We start from the raw sequence: 16,463 nt of genomic DNA on the forward strand, positions 1-16,463 counted from the left end.
CCTGCAGTGGGCTAGCTGCACCTCTGATGATCACAGTTGCTCCAATTTTGTGCTTGGACATAGCAGCCAGTGGCAGATACAGGCAGTCACTTTCAGCTGCCTTACTCCATTGACAGTTAGAGTAGCAGGAGGCCTATTTTGAGTTCGCTCACCGGTGTAAAGTCCAAAACTGAGCTTACACCAGAGGAGGATCAGGCATAGCAGAAAAAGGAGAGTTCCCCCGCTGGCTATTTCTGTTCTAAAGCCATCCGTCTTTCAGCTCCTGACAGCAGATGACATACATGAAAATCCTGTCTGGAACCTCTGGGCAGATAGATGCACAAATGTATAATCTACATCTGTATCTGCTGAAGTAAGTGTCCCAATGCAAGCATGAGCACTCAGGTATATGGTTTGAATTTGGGACACTGCAGATTTTTTAGTTCCATAAAATAAATGTTAGTATCTTGAAATAAGCATAATCCTACGCCTTTGCGTTAGGCTAATTAGTTGTTTGCACAGGGTTTTGAAAAGGGAAAGGGTTGCATCATTGCTCAGTATTATGATGATCATTGTCAGACCAGAATCAGCAAAGCACAGGCATCTCTTAGAAATAGGAGAGGTTTTTATTTTTTTTTTTATATTGCATATATCTGGCATAAACCAAATGGTGAGTTATACTGTTTTTGAGCACGAACAAAGACATTGTTCCTGTTGTGATGTGTGGGAGTGAGATGCCATGTAACAGCAGAAAATCGAGGGCAGATTCGCAGCTGGTGTCAACTGTCACAGCTTAATTGAAGTAAATGGACTTTTTAGTCCCTACTTTCAGCTGGAACTCTGCTGAAGATCTAGTTCAAGCGATAGGTGACTTTGTGTGATGCATAACTTTTTAAAAAAGAAAACATTGGGATACTGCACCATGGAATGATCTTTTGTTTTCAATTCCCTATTGTTACCTTGTTCATCCAGCAAAAACAGGAATTTGTTTCAAATAGATACAAAAGCATGAATATGTTAGCCCCACTTAGGATCTCTGCATAGACCCAGATTAAAAAAACAAAATCTTTTGTGTTTGACTGCTAGTACAGTGTGTCTTGAACCAGCAACATACACTTAAGTGTAGCCCCAAATACAGGGCTAGAAGTCAGTTACTGACTGAACACTGACCCCAGCCCTGATTAGTGTGGATTTGTTACTCCTTCAGCTGCCAGATCCACACAGTAAAATCCACATTGCAGGTGGAGAAGGCTTTGGATTGAATTCCCCTGTTCTACACATGCAGAAATTGACAATTGGAACCTAACTTTTAGAACATTGTGATCAAAACAGATGGTCAAATTCTTCTCTCATTTACACTTGTGCAACTCCACTGACTTTAATAAGGTTGCCCCGGTGTCCACGAGAGTGGGATTTGCTCTACAGTTTGCATTTAAAACGTCGATGATAGATCTGACTGCATTTCTACTCAGCGCTGGTTTGTACAGTTCACGCTACACTACCCCGCAGGGAGCACCTGAAACTTCAGGGCATGCAAAAACTGTGTGCACACTGCTACACCGCTTTATGGATGCAGATAACTTCCCACCCTGCACGCTGGCCCGCAACTAGGGAGGGCGGAGTCATAGTCCTGCTTCCTCTCCGTCTCAAGAAATGTAAGGAGGAAGCAGCCCGTGCGCTTCTCTCAGTGCAGGAACTGGGAGTCTGCCAGGCCCTATGTGAGCTGAGCAAGTGAGGGGAAGACTTTTTATGCACCCCCACTGCTCGCTGGCATGGCAAGGCAGAATCTGTCCCTTGAAGTTTTAATTAGTCCAGCTATAGATTTGTCTTGTATTAGTTACGTGTCTCCTTCTGTGGAAGGGAAGCTGTGTCAAACCATAGGAAAAAGCCTCCCAAAATCTAAACAGATTAGAATAAATACAGGAGAACAGAACAATTGTCTCTACAGGTGTGGGTCAACAAATATAGGTTTGAGGAGGCAAGGACTGCAATTGGTAACAGCTGTTTTAGCTTGAGATAAGAAGCAATAAAGAAACCAAAGACCCTGTTGAAATCATGTCAGGGCTGCTGTTCTACAGCCATCTGTTGACGCAGCTGGTAAGAATCGTTACAGACGGCCATGGGGACTCTAGGACATTATAAAATGACAAATCAAAGATGTTATGGCACAAATTGTCTTGCAGATAATCAGATACACAGGCAACCTTTACCAGTTTGCCTAACAGCTTTGCTGGCATTAGCTAAAGACAGCTGTTTATTAACTCTTTATGGAGAGCCCCTCTTTCCCCCTTTCTGATGCAAGAGAATTTAAAGAGATGATAAAACTCACAGGTTTTTTTGCTAAATTTATTCTGACAATCTACCAATTAATTTTATGAAAGTATGACTCATAATGTTGTTATATAACACAGTCACATTACACTCTACAGAATACAAATAACCAAGACAAAGTTACTTGTAAATACAATCTTGGCTAACGAGTAGAGTTTACAGTACAAAAAACAAATTGAGGTTCGGAAGAGAAGATAAAACAGCCTTGTGATTGTCAGACACATTAGCTGAAGCCAAGAAAAAACATGCATTTTTTTACAAGGAGTTTAACCCCCACCCCCTCACACCCCCGGACGATGTTTGAGTAATCTTTCCAAAATAAATTTTAGTTAGATGTATCATAAAAATTCAAGCAGTAACAGATATCACTAACATGGGAGTAATAGGTCAACCTGTTTGGAAACCACTATGTTAGGGTTCATTATTTGGAAATTATGGGTTCTACATCATCCTGGTTCCCAGTGTCATACGAATCTGTTCAATACACTCGTTGATGTCATATTAAGGTTCCAACCCTGGTCTGATGAAGTTCAGTGGAAACAAGATTGGGCCCTACACTTCATAAATACTACTTATGTACTGAAAATCCTACAAAACAGCCTCTCTCCCAGAAATGAAATGACTTATTACTATGGCAAACTGGTCACTTGATTTTGGAATTTAAAAATAAACAAACTATCCAGCACATCATTTCTGTATTTTCTGGCCTAATGGAACAAGTCCTTTCTCTCTGCTACTCAGACACCAGATGAAACAGCTAGATAGGCAAACACAGACTTGGTTTATTAAGAACGCAGTGTTATCTACCTAAACTATACAAATTAAAGAACAGATTCAGTTAAATCGGGAGCTGTTCTCTTACACTGATCGCACATAGCTCCAGTGTCATTTTGTTGCATGCAAGCTGCCATTTTTGATGAGACATCTGTCAATCATTATTGTGTGTCTGCTGGTTTGGAAGTATTTAAAAGAAGCCTTGATTTTACGGTTCCATCTCCAAATTGCATTTATAACATGGGGACAAAAACATCAAGGATGCCGCCACCATATATAGTGTGACAGTTTGACAGAGGGGCATGGCCAGCTTCTCTGAAAGACAGGCATGGCGAAGTAGAAATCCTATGGCCTAGGGGACGTACAAGGTCAGACTACACGATTACCCCTTCTGGCCGTAACATCTTTGAGCTATGACATTCAAACTCGACCAAAGGAAATTCTTTTCACCAGAATGCACCGTTAGCCTGCAGAATCACTGCCGCCAGGAATCACTGAGGCCAGTGGTTTAGCAGGATGCAAAAAAGGATTGGCCATTTATCTGACTAACAAAAATATCCAGACTTATAACCATGACTATTTAAGAATAAACAAAGAGCCAAGAGAGGAATATAAACCCTTAAGATGAAGAGGAGCATAAACAACCTCTAGCTATATAAGCGTGAAGAAGAATCTATCACGAAGGACAGGTTATTCCAGATCTACTCCTCTGAAGCACAGCCACCTGTCAGAAACAGGAGACTGGAATAGATGGATCACTGGGCTGATCCAGTCAGCAATTCCTATGTTCCTGATAAACACAGGCCTCTCAGTGAAGACAAGCTCTGCTAGACCTGCGTTGCTTGTGTTTGACTTCAGAAGCTTCTCGGGAAAGAACTTAAAAATGCTTCACCCTCTCGGTCCCTAATACTGACACATAAATATGATTTACTCATGCCATTTATTACAAGGCTGTATTACTGCAGATTCCTCTACTTTGTAGAATGGCACTCCTATATCTGTTTGTCATCCACCGCCACCCCTGTAAACGTAACCTGAAAACCTCTGCAAAATCTTGAATGTTCCCTCCAGAAACCACTAGTTCAAGTCACCTTTCAAAAATAGGAAGCAAAGAAAGAGATGTGGGAAGCTAAGCGGTGCTCCTGTTGCTAAGTTGTTAAAATTATATGGCAATATGCTCCCAGCAGTTGTAAGAAAATAATTTGTGGAGTGCTTACAAGCCTTACATACATTTAAATCGCAACTGGAAATAAAGTGTGATTAAAGTGATACACTTGTAAATGTTAAATAAAAAATAAGAAATACAAAATAAAAAAAAGGAAAAGATCAGCACCAAAAAGCGAAACTAGGGGTCAGAGTCTCTTCTACATTCCAGTTCCTAGGGACTGGATCTCCTCCTCTGAGGAATCTCCTGGCACAGGAGAGTCCCTAACTAGCACAGGGCAATGTGTGGTCAGCTCCTGTGCTACATCTCCTTGCAGCTCTTACCATGGGGCTTGCTAGAAATGGAAGAGGGCATGGCCAGACGGGTACTGCACTCCAGTGACTTGCGACTGGCAGACAGCAGAATCAGGGAGCCATAACTAGCCATAACTATCCACAGCTAAGAATCTGGCCCTAAGTTCCCCCCACTTTTCTTGTTAATGTTGTTTAGAAACAACTGCCTGAGACATCTGATCTCTAGATTTTTTTTTTTTTTTTTTTAGGACAACCAACTCATCATCCCTTGCCCACGGCAATGTCAAATACACCACAATCCTTTGGATTTTCTGCAGTGAGTAAAGTCAATAAGGTTCATGGACAGATAATACCAGCAGAGCTGCCTTCCTGTCCTGCCATGTAAAACAGAAACAGGGTACGGCATCTACCAATATTGGTCATTTAACCATGGTGCTGATTATGTCAAAATCAAGATTTAATTTTCCATACGCTACAATGGCGTTTTGGTAAGTTTCTGAAGAATCATTAAAACCTTAGAGCCCTGGTTATTCCATAAATTGCTTTGAAACTATGACAATTAATTTAATCCAGATGCACAGTCTGGCACTATTCCTTATTCTAAGTACAGTATGTTTTGATGGCAACACAAAAGCAAAATACACAAAGCAGATTTGCCGAAGCCCATAGTTTTGATGGGCTGCACACATCAAGAGGCAACTCAAAAAGAGCACACCTCTCAAATCGTCAGGACAATAATGCAGGCAGACTTGAATCTGAAAGAATTCAGATTTCTTTGTGTATATGAAGAAACAGTTCACAAAGGAAAGGATCCTATGGCACGTGTTTAGCTCAATTTAGCCACCTCTGAAACAGTAACTGAGGTGACCAAGAAATTGAGTGTGAATTATCCCGTTTGTGAAATGCTTCCAGTGGAGTACGTTTGCTTTACAAAATTGTTGCGAAGGAGTATTCCAAATGGCCTCATCTAAGCAGGCTTAAATCTATAGATCGGCACTGAGAAACATAGATGAGGAAACGCACAGATTTAGGTAAAGTTTTGGCACCTCATATTCTGGAAAAAGATTAGTTATTTCTTGTGCATATTTGACTAGAGTTCATTTTTTCTCGACACTCTACAGAAATCAGACGCAGCTTTAATAATCCCACCTCGCTGGATTCAGCAGACCTCTTCTTCGGAAGGTACAGTATGGCAGCTGTCATGGGAAACAGTGTCAATGCTTTGTATTTCTGACTGAAGGTGGACCGATACCTGGACTGCTATTTCTTGACCCTGCTCATTCATGGAGCCATCATCCGAGTCCCCTGCTGGTGAATTACTGCGCTTGAGCTCTGGGTTGATGGGGTAGATCGCATCTTGGGTAGCAAGGGCTTGGGTCTGTTTGGTTTCCTCACCAACTTCATCAGGATCATCAACTCGCACTGCTTCGAAGATCTCCTCCATGAATGCCCTACAGTTCAGGATCAAAGGTGGGAGGGGGATGCTTCTAGCAAGCTCTTCAATGTATCGAGCAAATTCCATGGTCTTAAACTGGGTGACTTTGGCCAGCTCTAAGGTTTTGGCAGATGTGATGATAGGAATGCGCTTGGCGATCTCAAAGGCTTTCTGAAGCTTCTCAGCCCCTTCTGTCCTGAAGAATTCATTGATGGCCTTCTCTGTCTTGCGGAGGTGGCTGCTCATCATACACAGACGGGTGATGTTTAAAATGAGGATGATTGTGAAGGCAACCAGACACACAATCATGTAGTAGATGCTCATGTCCCCGGATGTGAAGATAACCCTCAGGGTGACTGTGTAGTAGGAGGTGCCATTACGATTACTGGCTGCACAGGTGTACCGCCCACGGTCACCAAAAGTTACACTGGTAATGTTAAGGATTCGGTCAGTGATCAACCATCTTCCACCTAAAGATCCAAAAGAAACAAGTGCAGTAACGAGACAAAGAGAATTAAGAAAATGTAACAAATTATGCTTACTCCTTTATTGAGATACAGGCCTTGGCACTAAGTACTGCATCTGTAACATAATACAAAGATTCCGCAATGATCATACCTGATGTGGTGGAGATTTTGTTCTGTAGATTGTTTAGCCTGAATTTACAACTCAGGTGCTATAAGTACACCGGACCCTTGATAGAACGCGGGATTTGGGATCCATGCACGGGACTGCGTTATAGCGCGGAGTGTGTTAAAATGAATTGCAATTAAAGTAATTAAATTTGGGATCCATGGCCGCGATTGTATTATATGCGAATTTGCACTATATAGACGCGCGTTCTAGCGAGGCTCTGGTGTACTTTTCTACCGTAAGATTTTGCTCGCATCCCACTCTTTGTTCCATTTTGTATTGTTCCGTATAGAGCGGCTGTGCCTTTAGACCGACAGCTCTTTGGGGCACGGATTCCAGTATTTGTTTAGCACATTTTGCCCACTGTACGGTGCTGTGTTTATTTACTGCTTTATATAATTATAACGCCCAATTTTCCACGTGGGTTGACTGAGGCAAAAGTTAAGTGAGCCATGGAAAACGTCACATAGTCAGTAAGGGTACATTTATACACTGCACACTAAGCCCAGGTCTGTGGGACCTGGGCTTGTGGACTCGGTGTTTCCAAGCCCATGCTTGAGCATCCACACTGCATTGAACACCTGGGTTAACAATTGCTGGCCTGTCTCTCACAGCCGTACCAACGCCTCCATATTGCACTGCGCAGACCTTCTGACTTGGGTCTGTGACTTGACCTGCATCCACACTGCAAAATGATAGGCCTTGGATACAAGTCCCAGTGGTGCTTGTACTTTGGTTCTGACTCCCCCCACACCCAGCAAGGTCCTAACACCTGGATCCTGAGTGCTGCTGACCAGAGTCAGACTGAACTGAGTGTGGACAGGAGAGGGGCTTGGGCTCAAATCCGAGTCAGAGCCTGTGTTTAGTGTTCAGTGTAGACATACCCTAAATAGCTCAGCTGGTGTTAAAACCCATCCCTGGAGACCCAGTCTTTTGCTTTAACCGCTACACAACTGTGCTTCTTCTACTGACTGACAAAACTCTTGGTAAAAAATAAATTAATAATAATAATGCTGGCTTCACAGGCAATTTCCTACATATTTACTAAATTGGGGAGGACACATTTGTTTTCATAACTCATTCTCTTCATTTACGCTGCTTTCAATTAAATTTCCAGATGGCATCTAAAGATTATTTTAGCTGCACATAAGCTGGATAATACCCCAAATTAATATGCATAGCATTAAGAGGATACTGTCAGGTAGCTCAGATTCACAATTTGACCTAACTTAAAACTTGTTATCTAATGAAGACTGTTCCCCAGATTCTATAAACAGTATTACTTTTTTCTTTTTTTAAATTAAGCACTTAATGGGCTTAGAGAGTGCATCTCCCTCTGTAGCAATGGTTAACTAGCAAAACCATTCCCTGAGCAGTTAAACATCCTGTTGATTTCCATAGAGTTGCTGGCGCATAAACCAGGAAGTAAATTTAATCAAATAATCTCTCGCCTTTAAAAAGGCCGAGAAAGCATGAGAATAGTTTGCCAGCTAGAAAAGGTCACAATTTGAGGAAAATTATTTTTTAATGTATGCTCCTAAGATGTAAAGAGCAGGACAAAATAAAAAATCAGTTATGAAGCTGATACTCTGGATCTTTAATTATGTACCTTTGAAGCAAAACAGTTCAGCTCTACAAGATTAAGCATCACAGCAAAAAGGGTGGGCCAGTGGATAGGGCACTAGCCTGGGACTTGGGTTCAGTTCCCTGCTCCACCACAGATTTCCTATGTGACCTTGGGCAAAACACATAGTCTCTCTGTGCCTCAGTTCCCCATGTGTAAAAGGAGGATAAACCTCTCACGAGGGTTGTGAAGATAAATATGTTAAAGATGGTGAAGTGTTCAGATACCATCTAAGATAGTAGCAGAGCTTACCTTCATCTCTTTCATTGAGCAGCTGTCCTTTTGAATTGTACCAAAGGATAAATTCATATTGGCTGATGTTCAGTTTACATTCTATTAAAGCACTGGTCCCCTCCTTTGCTATGATATCATGATGTGCTGGAGAATTTGCCATGACTCGGAAGACTGGATGAAGTGAAGCAGTCAGAGAAATGGATCTTGACCCAGGTGTAATTGTCCTGTTAGAAGCTACATTTTCCAGGGCAAAAGCAGCAGGCAGACCCGCACTAACAATCAAAGCTAACAGGCAACAACTGAGATTCATGGAAGATTAGAGAAAATTGTTTTTTTCATTTAACTTGGAGTAAGGAGCAGGATGCGTAATATCAAGCTGTCTGCATTAAACGGAGATCAGTGAGGAGGGTCTTGAGCTGTTCATTGACAGAGAGTTTCTTGGAAATATCTGACTCCTAGTGCACTTTCAAGACCATCTATATTAGTAGTGAAAATGGGAAATCCAACTGTGAAAAAAAAAAGAGAATTGAGTTTGTTAATACCACCAAGCTTACGTGGTTTTCAAATCTCATTTCCAGTAAACAGATTTCAGACTAAAATAATTTAAACTGTCAGCTGAGGGCTTTGGCATCAGAGATGAGCTCAGGGCATGCCAAAGGGATGAGGATAAGAAGATATTAGCATGATCAGTACTCCAGTCACTTCAGATGTACACTTGTCCTCCCCTCCAAAATAAGACATCTCAGGGAGGCTAGGCATTAGGGGCAAAAAGAATGTAACAAAAGGGCCAAAGTGATTAACAGATTGGAAATGCGTAGCTCCCATTGGGATCAAAATGTGGACTGTGTGTATGGCAAAGAAAAACAGTTTTCACAACATGGGGAAGATGAAGGATGAAAATGTAATTTAAAAAAAAAAGTGATTTCAAGTCCTGATTTTCCAAAGGGTATCTACTCAGCCTCTTGTTCTGTACCTACAGATAACTGTGGGTGCATTTTATAGCCCTGAGACAAATAATTACCTGATTTGCAGGTACAATCAGTAGTTAGATGCCTAAGTGCTATAAAATGCACCCACAATTTTTTGTTCCTGGAAAACTGTATCTGCAATGATTTGTGGGTACAAAATGGAAAGTCACTTCTGAAATCTGGCCCTTAACATCGAACTGTTCTTCCTCATGACAACTTTTCTTGCTGCCACATTATCAGACTCCACATTTTTACCGTAATTTGATGCTGAAAATATTGCACTAATGGCTCCTACTATTTAGCACTTACAGTATGTTTTTCATCTTCAAAGTGCTCTAAAAGCTACAAGTGCCAAATTCTGCTCTGCATCTCCTAGTGCTGTCAGGGGGTATTTTGACTAAGGACAGGACCCACAATTTTTAAAATGAAGGTGTGCACAAGATAATGGATGGCATTAGAATAAAAGACCACTATCAATGCTTCTGGTATATATCAGTTTTTTCCACCGACAACCAAGAAGCAAAACGTTTCAGTAAATACACTGAACTCCAAGAATGAGTTGGCATGAGAAAGGTTTACATTTGTATATAATTTTCATGAAACCTGACCAGAGAATATTTCTGATCTAGTAAATGTTCTTTGGACTCATCAGTCCTCCTAGACTGTCCCATGGCAATGAAAACCAATTTATGATAGGAAAAACCCAAACTAAAATACCCTGGTATCTTAATGAATATCTTACTTCACCCTGTTGAATATCTGACTTCAATCTTTATAGTCTGTTGTTCTTCTACCAATAACACATACCAGCAGGGTTCTATTTCATAACTAGGACAGTACAAAGGATTAAGTAATTCATCTATATGCTTTTTATAAATAAGGCAGCAGGCACTTGATACGTTTTTTTCATCATTTTGACATTACTAGTTGACACTGCTTATAGTACTTTAACATACCACAGAGGAACAGGATCACGGCACAAAGGATCACTCTACAAATGAATGCACCTATTTTTTGCTCTTTAACTCCTTTATAGAATAGATTAATTAATCACATCCAGGAATTAGGAAATTCATTTACCACATACTATGCCAGCTAAGAATTTTTTATTAAAGGTTATTTGCCCAAGGACAATCCAGATTTCTAATTTGACAAGATAACTTTGTCCCATTATTGGTTGCTGTTGTCAAAAATCAGCTAATTAGAAAAAACAGTATTGTTGTTTGACTCTCCTTCAAGGTTCAGCTGACTGGCATGTCTAAACCTGAGGTGGAATTAGAGTAGGCCCCAACTGTTGTTTCTGTGTAAATCCACTGAATGGCACCGAGCCTGTCTCTCCTCCCCATTCTTTTTTCTGCGTGTCTCATTTCTTATTTCTTCCTTTAGGATGAGGCCGGCAGCTGTGGAAGGAACTCGATTAGTGCCACGCTACTGAGCAGAACCCATTTCCCACAGGCAAGCTGACAAGGAATAGAGCTTCCTAGTTAGCTGCATTCCACCAGTGGCATCTCTGGGAAAGCACCTATGCAAAGAAACTGGTGCTGATCCAGTTCTGCTGGAGCTAGAGCAGGCTGTCCAGGGGGATATTCCGGGGACTTTACTCATCCCCAAAGGCACACTGTTGCACATACTGGATCTATGAAGCTATTTAATACCTTGGATCCCTCTTTCATCTCCCTTTTCATTTCCCCCTACTCTCTTTCTTGCTCCTGATGCTTTCCCCAATCATCTTGCCTTGCTCTCCTTCTTCTCCTCTCACCTTTGTGCTTTCTCTAACCACCTTACCCATGGCACATCTATCTGCCCCCATCTGCCAGGCGCCCTCTCTGTTCCTTCGAATCCTCCTTGTTCAGCTATTCTTTTTCCTCTTTACTTCTAATCAATAACTTCACAAACGGCATTTCCCTTACCATGGTCCTGAGTTTATCTGGTATTATTTTGCTGGTAAGCTGTGTGGGATTAGGCACATGTCCTTTTTATTTATGTCTCTGAAGCACCAAGTAACTTTAATACCCTCTCACTTTTATAATGAAATAAATAAATAGTATTGTCAGCACTACAGTTAAAAATCTTGTTTCTCTCGGGTCCATATGTCAGCTGAGAAAACACATTCAGGCTGAACTTGGCATGTAAACATCTTAGTTTAGTAGTAAATTAATGCTTTTAAATGTCTGAGGATACATAACTAAAAATATATAAATCAAAAATGTTAGAAGTTGATGAGTTTAAGATTTTTTTTGTGCTTATATAATTGCAAACCTACTTTGATTTAAAAAAATATTTTGGCAAGTAACTATTCCAAAATATGAACTAACCACTACTGGTACAATTTAAAAAAAATTAAAAAGTCAAATACGTACAAGACAAATGCAAAGTTTCAGAAGGATATTTTCCACACAGACTTAATCAAGTGACATGACGTCTGTTCTCATATCTTGTATAAATATGAGAGACACTATTTTATAACACAGAGGTTCTGCTTTTTCTTTAAACTTCCCCCTAACCCACAGGAAATAAAGTGAAATAAACAGTTCTATGTAAAAGAAACAACAAGAGCAAGAAGATTCAAAGTTTATATTGACACACAATCTTTCACTCATTTTTTTTTGGTGGGGTGAAGACAGAACAATAGTATGAATGAAGGCCAAAGAGTTAACCTACCCTTTGTCTTTCATGTCATAACTTAAATGTTATTTCAACTTAGGGGTTGCAGCCTACAGACCCTTACTCAGATGAGTAGGACGCTCTCACGAGTAAGCATTACTCATGCGATTAAGGTTTTACAGCATCAGTCCTAGTTTTGTCATATGAGATCTGATTCAATAAAAGTTGTGGAAACCTAGTTCATTTAAAAAAAGGTGTTAAACATAGTTTCAGATACTACACGTTTCCACTGCCAATCTTTGTGGCCTTACTATCTTATTTTTTCTATTTTTAAAAAAAAAGATTTCCCTCTTTTTCTTACTGTTGTGTGAAAGACCATTCTGACAGGGTAAAAAAACTGACAATACAGGGGAAACAGTGAAATTGACTATAAGCAAAGTGCTGTCAAATGCTCAAAGTAAACACATTGAAAAAAAGGAAATTATTTTTTTCTTTCCTCTCTTTCAGTTACAGTAATCTTAGGAGTGGCTTATAAAAATTATAGCTAGAGCAGTTTCAAATAAAAATGCTCCAGGGGTGAATGTTTTTGGAAAGTATGAGCAAAATCCGGACACATTTTTCAGTTAGGAACAAAACATTTCTATTTTAAAAGGTTTTAAGATTTGTTTTCTATGCAAGTATCATTCAAAAATAGTAACTAGGGCCCTGGTCCTGCACAGACTTACCCGTGTTTATCTTTACACACTGTAGGCCAGATTCTGTATCACTAATGTCAGTGAGAGTTTTGACATTGACTTCAATAGGGGCAGGATGGGACCTTGTGAGCAATCCCACTGACTTTAACAAAATTACTCACAGTACATGAAGTTAAACACGTGCTGCATAAACTTTTGTATGACCGAAGCCCAGAAAGAAAAATAAAGGATAAGAAATGAAAAAAGAAAACAAGCAAACAAAAGGGTGTGTGCACTGGAACATGAATAGTACAAAATATTCCCATTAAGTTTTCAGTGGATATTATTTATGTGACTATGGAATCACATAATAAATATAAATATCAGTTTGAACTCCCTATGAGTGGTTTTTCAGCTGCTATTTCTACGTGTAGTTACAAAACTGACTAAGTGCTTGGCTATGAAAATGGAAATACGCAGCACAAGCTGTTGAGTGAATAATGTTTTACTGCACCGATGAAGTGGGTTCTAGCCCACGAAAGCTTATGCCCAAATAAATTTATTAGTCTCTAAGGTGCCACAAGGACTCCTGGTTGTTTTTGCTGATACAGACTAACACGGCTACCACTTTGAAACCTGTTCAGTGATTGTTAGTTATGCTGTTAAATGCAACTTTTATACACAATGGGCTCAAACCTGCCACCAGATATATACACATAGCTCCACTTGACTTCAATGAGAGTTACAGAAGGTGTATCTGAGGGCAATTTTGGTTCTGATAGGTGCAAATGGAGCATGTTGCAATTACTACATGACAATCAAGTTCTACATTTCCTCAGTTCGGAGTGTTTCAGGTCCCAATCCCACAACTGCATGTGCAGGTGGACATCCCTGTGCCTGAAGGATCAAAGTCTAAAATGCTAATCTTAATGCAACATTAACATACATTTCTGCAGTCTGTACAATATATTCAGATAGCAGATTTAGGGTATACCTTCACTCCAGAGTTAACTTGAGTGACTGAGTTAACTCCTCTTAAATTAGCCCAGCTAGAGTGAGAGCAGTCACACTGCGAAATAACACTGGAGCTTCACAGAGGGGTTGTGTCAGCAGCTGATGAGTTGTGCTAACTTGAGCTATAGTCTAAACCCACTCAAGATAAAAGCACCAGCATACTTGGATTAACGATTTTATGTGGTTGGGATTTGAGTTAAGGGCAACACGCAGGTTAACTCTGCAGTGAAAACAAGTCCTTATTTTCTTTATTGAATCAGACACAAAGAGTATCTTATTATATCAAATCACTGTAATCTCCTGTCTAATGATGTTTTAGAGAATCAGTGGAGATAATTCTAATATCTCCAGTGGTTTTCTTGTGATAATTTCTTCATTTTGAATTATTAAATTTAAATTATTAGATTTTCAAGTTTTTTTAACTCTATTTCTAACCTGACATTAGAAACCTAAGTCAATTATTTCAACACCGGAAATATCTAGCAACATTTTCCCTCAGAAGAGTGAGCTAATTATCTTCAGTAATTGCATATGCTAATCCCTATACGTGCAATGAATCTGCATAATGTATAAAACATCAGGAGTGATGGGTCATTGAATTTTACCATTAAATTCTTGAAGGTCTGATTTATTATAAATTGTTTGTCACATTTTCCTTTTTGCAAACCCATTATTATTAAGCAGACAAAGATCTTTCATCCAGTGAAGTGAGCTGTAGCTCACGAAAGCTTATGCTCAAATAAATTGGTTAGTCTCTAAGGTGCCACAAGTACTCCTTTTCTTTTTTTAAAGATCTTTCATTGTCAACTGCTGGAAGAGAATGTTTTGCTAAATCCATATTACTCAACCATCACATTTATGCAAAACAGCTTCTGAAGCTGATAATGGAGTTAAAAAGAGGATAAAACATGAAAAGTGCAAACATCACAAAATCTTCAAGAAAGTATTAAAACCAAGGCAAGAGAAAGCATCCACAGTAGTAATTGGAATGGTTTATGTCTGAACCTGAACTTAAGATCAACATATTTAACCTTTACTGAGCCATAAGAATGGTCATACTGGGTCAGACCAAAGATCCATCTAGCCCAGTATCCTGTCTTCCAACAGTGGCCAATGCCAAGTGCCCCAGAGGGAATGAACAGAACAGGTCATCATTAAGTGACGGTAGCCTTGAACTCTGAATTTTCCTATCTACAACAACAAATATTTAGTTTTCACTTAAACCACAAACCTACTTTTTCGTTACTAGAAAATATTCTCTTACTGTATATATCATCTTTGTGTAGCCTGTCAAGTAGTTTCTTATAATACACCTTTGAAAAAAATAAAGTTGAAATTAGTGTATGACAATAGACATTTTTTTCCACATGATAAATGTAATACATTAGAATCTATAGGGGATTTCAAAATTGACTTTACGTAAACTGAAAATTGAGTCTCTTGAAGGCTCCACACTGCATGTATTTATGCATTTGCTTAATTCTACTCATGTGAGTAGTCCTAGTGAAATCAGTGTGACTTCTCACATCAATATGCATAGTTTCAAGCATAAAATACTGATCAGTAGGCCCACTGATTTCAATGTGCTTTGAATTAGACCTTCAGCACCTAAAGCCCTGATTCAGAAAAAGCCCTTCAATACATTCTTAAATTCAGCTCAATTCAGGGAAGCACATAAATCCATGCTTAATTTTAAGCATGTGTTTGGTTGCTTTCCCGAATCAAAGATTAAGGCTTCAATTGAGCGTTCTGATTCATGCAGGCAGACCCCTCCATCCACGGTGGAGCTGTACGGATGGCAATGGGGCTCTGCAGGATGACTGGGCCGGTTTGCACAGATCAGTTGACAGGATTGAGGCGTAAGACGTAACCATTCTCTTTCTCCCCTTTCACATTTTATAAGAGGGGCAGACGGCTCTAGAGACCGTATGCTGTCCTGGCGCCCATGTCACTGATAACAACCATAGCGGCTGAGTGTGAAATAAAAATACATTTCATGAATTTTTTTTAAACATTGCAATTTAAAACAAATCTGCCAGCAGCTGCACCTTTCTCTGCCTACGTTTTAAAAGCGCATCACTGGCTCAAGTGACATTTTAGAACATAATAAAAAAGAAAGCAAAATCCAGACAGATCCTGAAACCAAAACGTCACGGCCAGGGCCCCCGAAGTGCCAAGAGAGCCGTGCCGGCACAGGGCGCGGCGGCCGGGGCAGCGATGGCTCGCTGTGACGCCACGAGGCCTCGCCAGGCTGACGCGCCGTGATGTCACGACAGAGCCCTGGGGAGAGGGGACGGGTTGGGATCATCTAGACCGACCCCCTGCGGGACACCCGCCATGGGGCTTCCCTGAATTAACCCCCGCCTGCCCCCAGCAGATCTCGAGGGGAACACGATGCGCTCCCCCTCTACGGCAGCCTCACTGCAGAGCACACGTCAGGGCAGTGACGTCATGCCCGCATGACGTCAGGCCGGGGCGCCGCAGCTTCCCCTAGGACTTAACAAGGCTTCGCCGAGGCCCCCCTGACGTCACTGTGACGTCACCGCGGTGACACGCTGCGTCGTCACGGCACGGCAACTTACTGATAGGTTGAAGCTGGTGGGAGGCGGGTTTGGCCGGAGCCCCGGGAGCGCTCACGCCCCTACGGTGCAGAGAAGCCAGCGGACCTTTCCGCCCCACTGCCAACCCGGAAGTGCCTCTGCGGCAGGGAGAGGCGGCTTCCGGGTCAGCGTGCC

The 16,463-nt window shown here is 40.8% G+C and overlaps 1 protein-coding gene across 4 annotated transcripts; it reads right to left on the minus strand.

The window, feature by feature from the left end:
* Nucleotides 1-586: 586 nt before the first annotated feature.
* On the minus strand, nt 587-16,446 carry MFAP3 (microfibril associated protein 3). 4 transcript variants are annotated; one of them, XM_027820909.3, is made up of 4 exons: nt 16,311-16,446; nt 14,993-15,041; nt 8,487-8,974; nt 587-6,447 (listed from the first exon to the last, which is right to left on the minus strand). In XM_027820909.3, the coding sequence occupies exons 3-4, from the start codon at nt 8,776-8,778 to the stop codon at nt 5,702-5,704; spliced, it is 1,038 nt and encodes a 345-aa protein (XP_027676710.1). In that variant the 5' UTR covers nt 8,779-8,974; nt 14,993-15,041; nt 16,311-16,446; the 3' UTR covers nt 587-5,701. The 4 variants fall into 4 exon arrangements, with proteins under 4 accessions (XP_027676710.1, XP_027676711.1, XP_043408541.1 ...); XM_027820910.3 differs by having other exon boundaries at nt 14,964-15,041; XM_043552606.1 differs by lacking the exon at nt 16,311-16,446 and adding an exon at nt 15,777-16,195.
* Nucleotides 16,447-16,463: the final 17 nt, after the last annotated feature.

This window comes from Chelonia mydas, chromosome 8, assembly GCF_015237465.2.
Source record: "Chelonia mydas isolate rCheMyd1 chromosome 8, rCheMyd1.pri.v2, whole genome shotgun sequence".
NCBI classification, from domain to species: Eukaryota; Metazoa; Chordata; order Testudines; family Cheloniidae; genus Chelonia; species Chelonia mydas.

Excerpts from the sequence above, each read along its gene's own strand:
- MFAP3 (XM_007058422.4), bottom strand. The coding sequence starts at position 8,778 with ATGAATCTCAGTTGTTGCCTGTTAGCTTTGATTGTTAGTGCGGGTCTG. Across the intron at positions 6,448-8,486 it reads GCTCAATGAAAGAGATGAAG|GTGGAAGATGGTTGATCACT; the intron begins GTAAGCTCTGCT and ends TTGGATCTTTAG.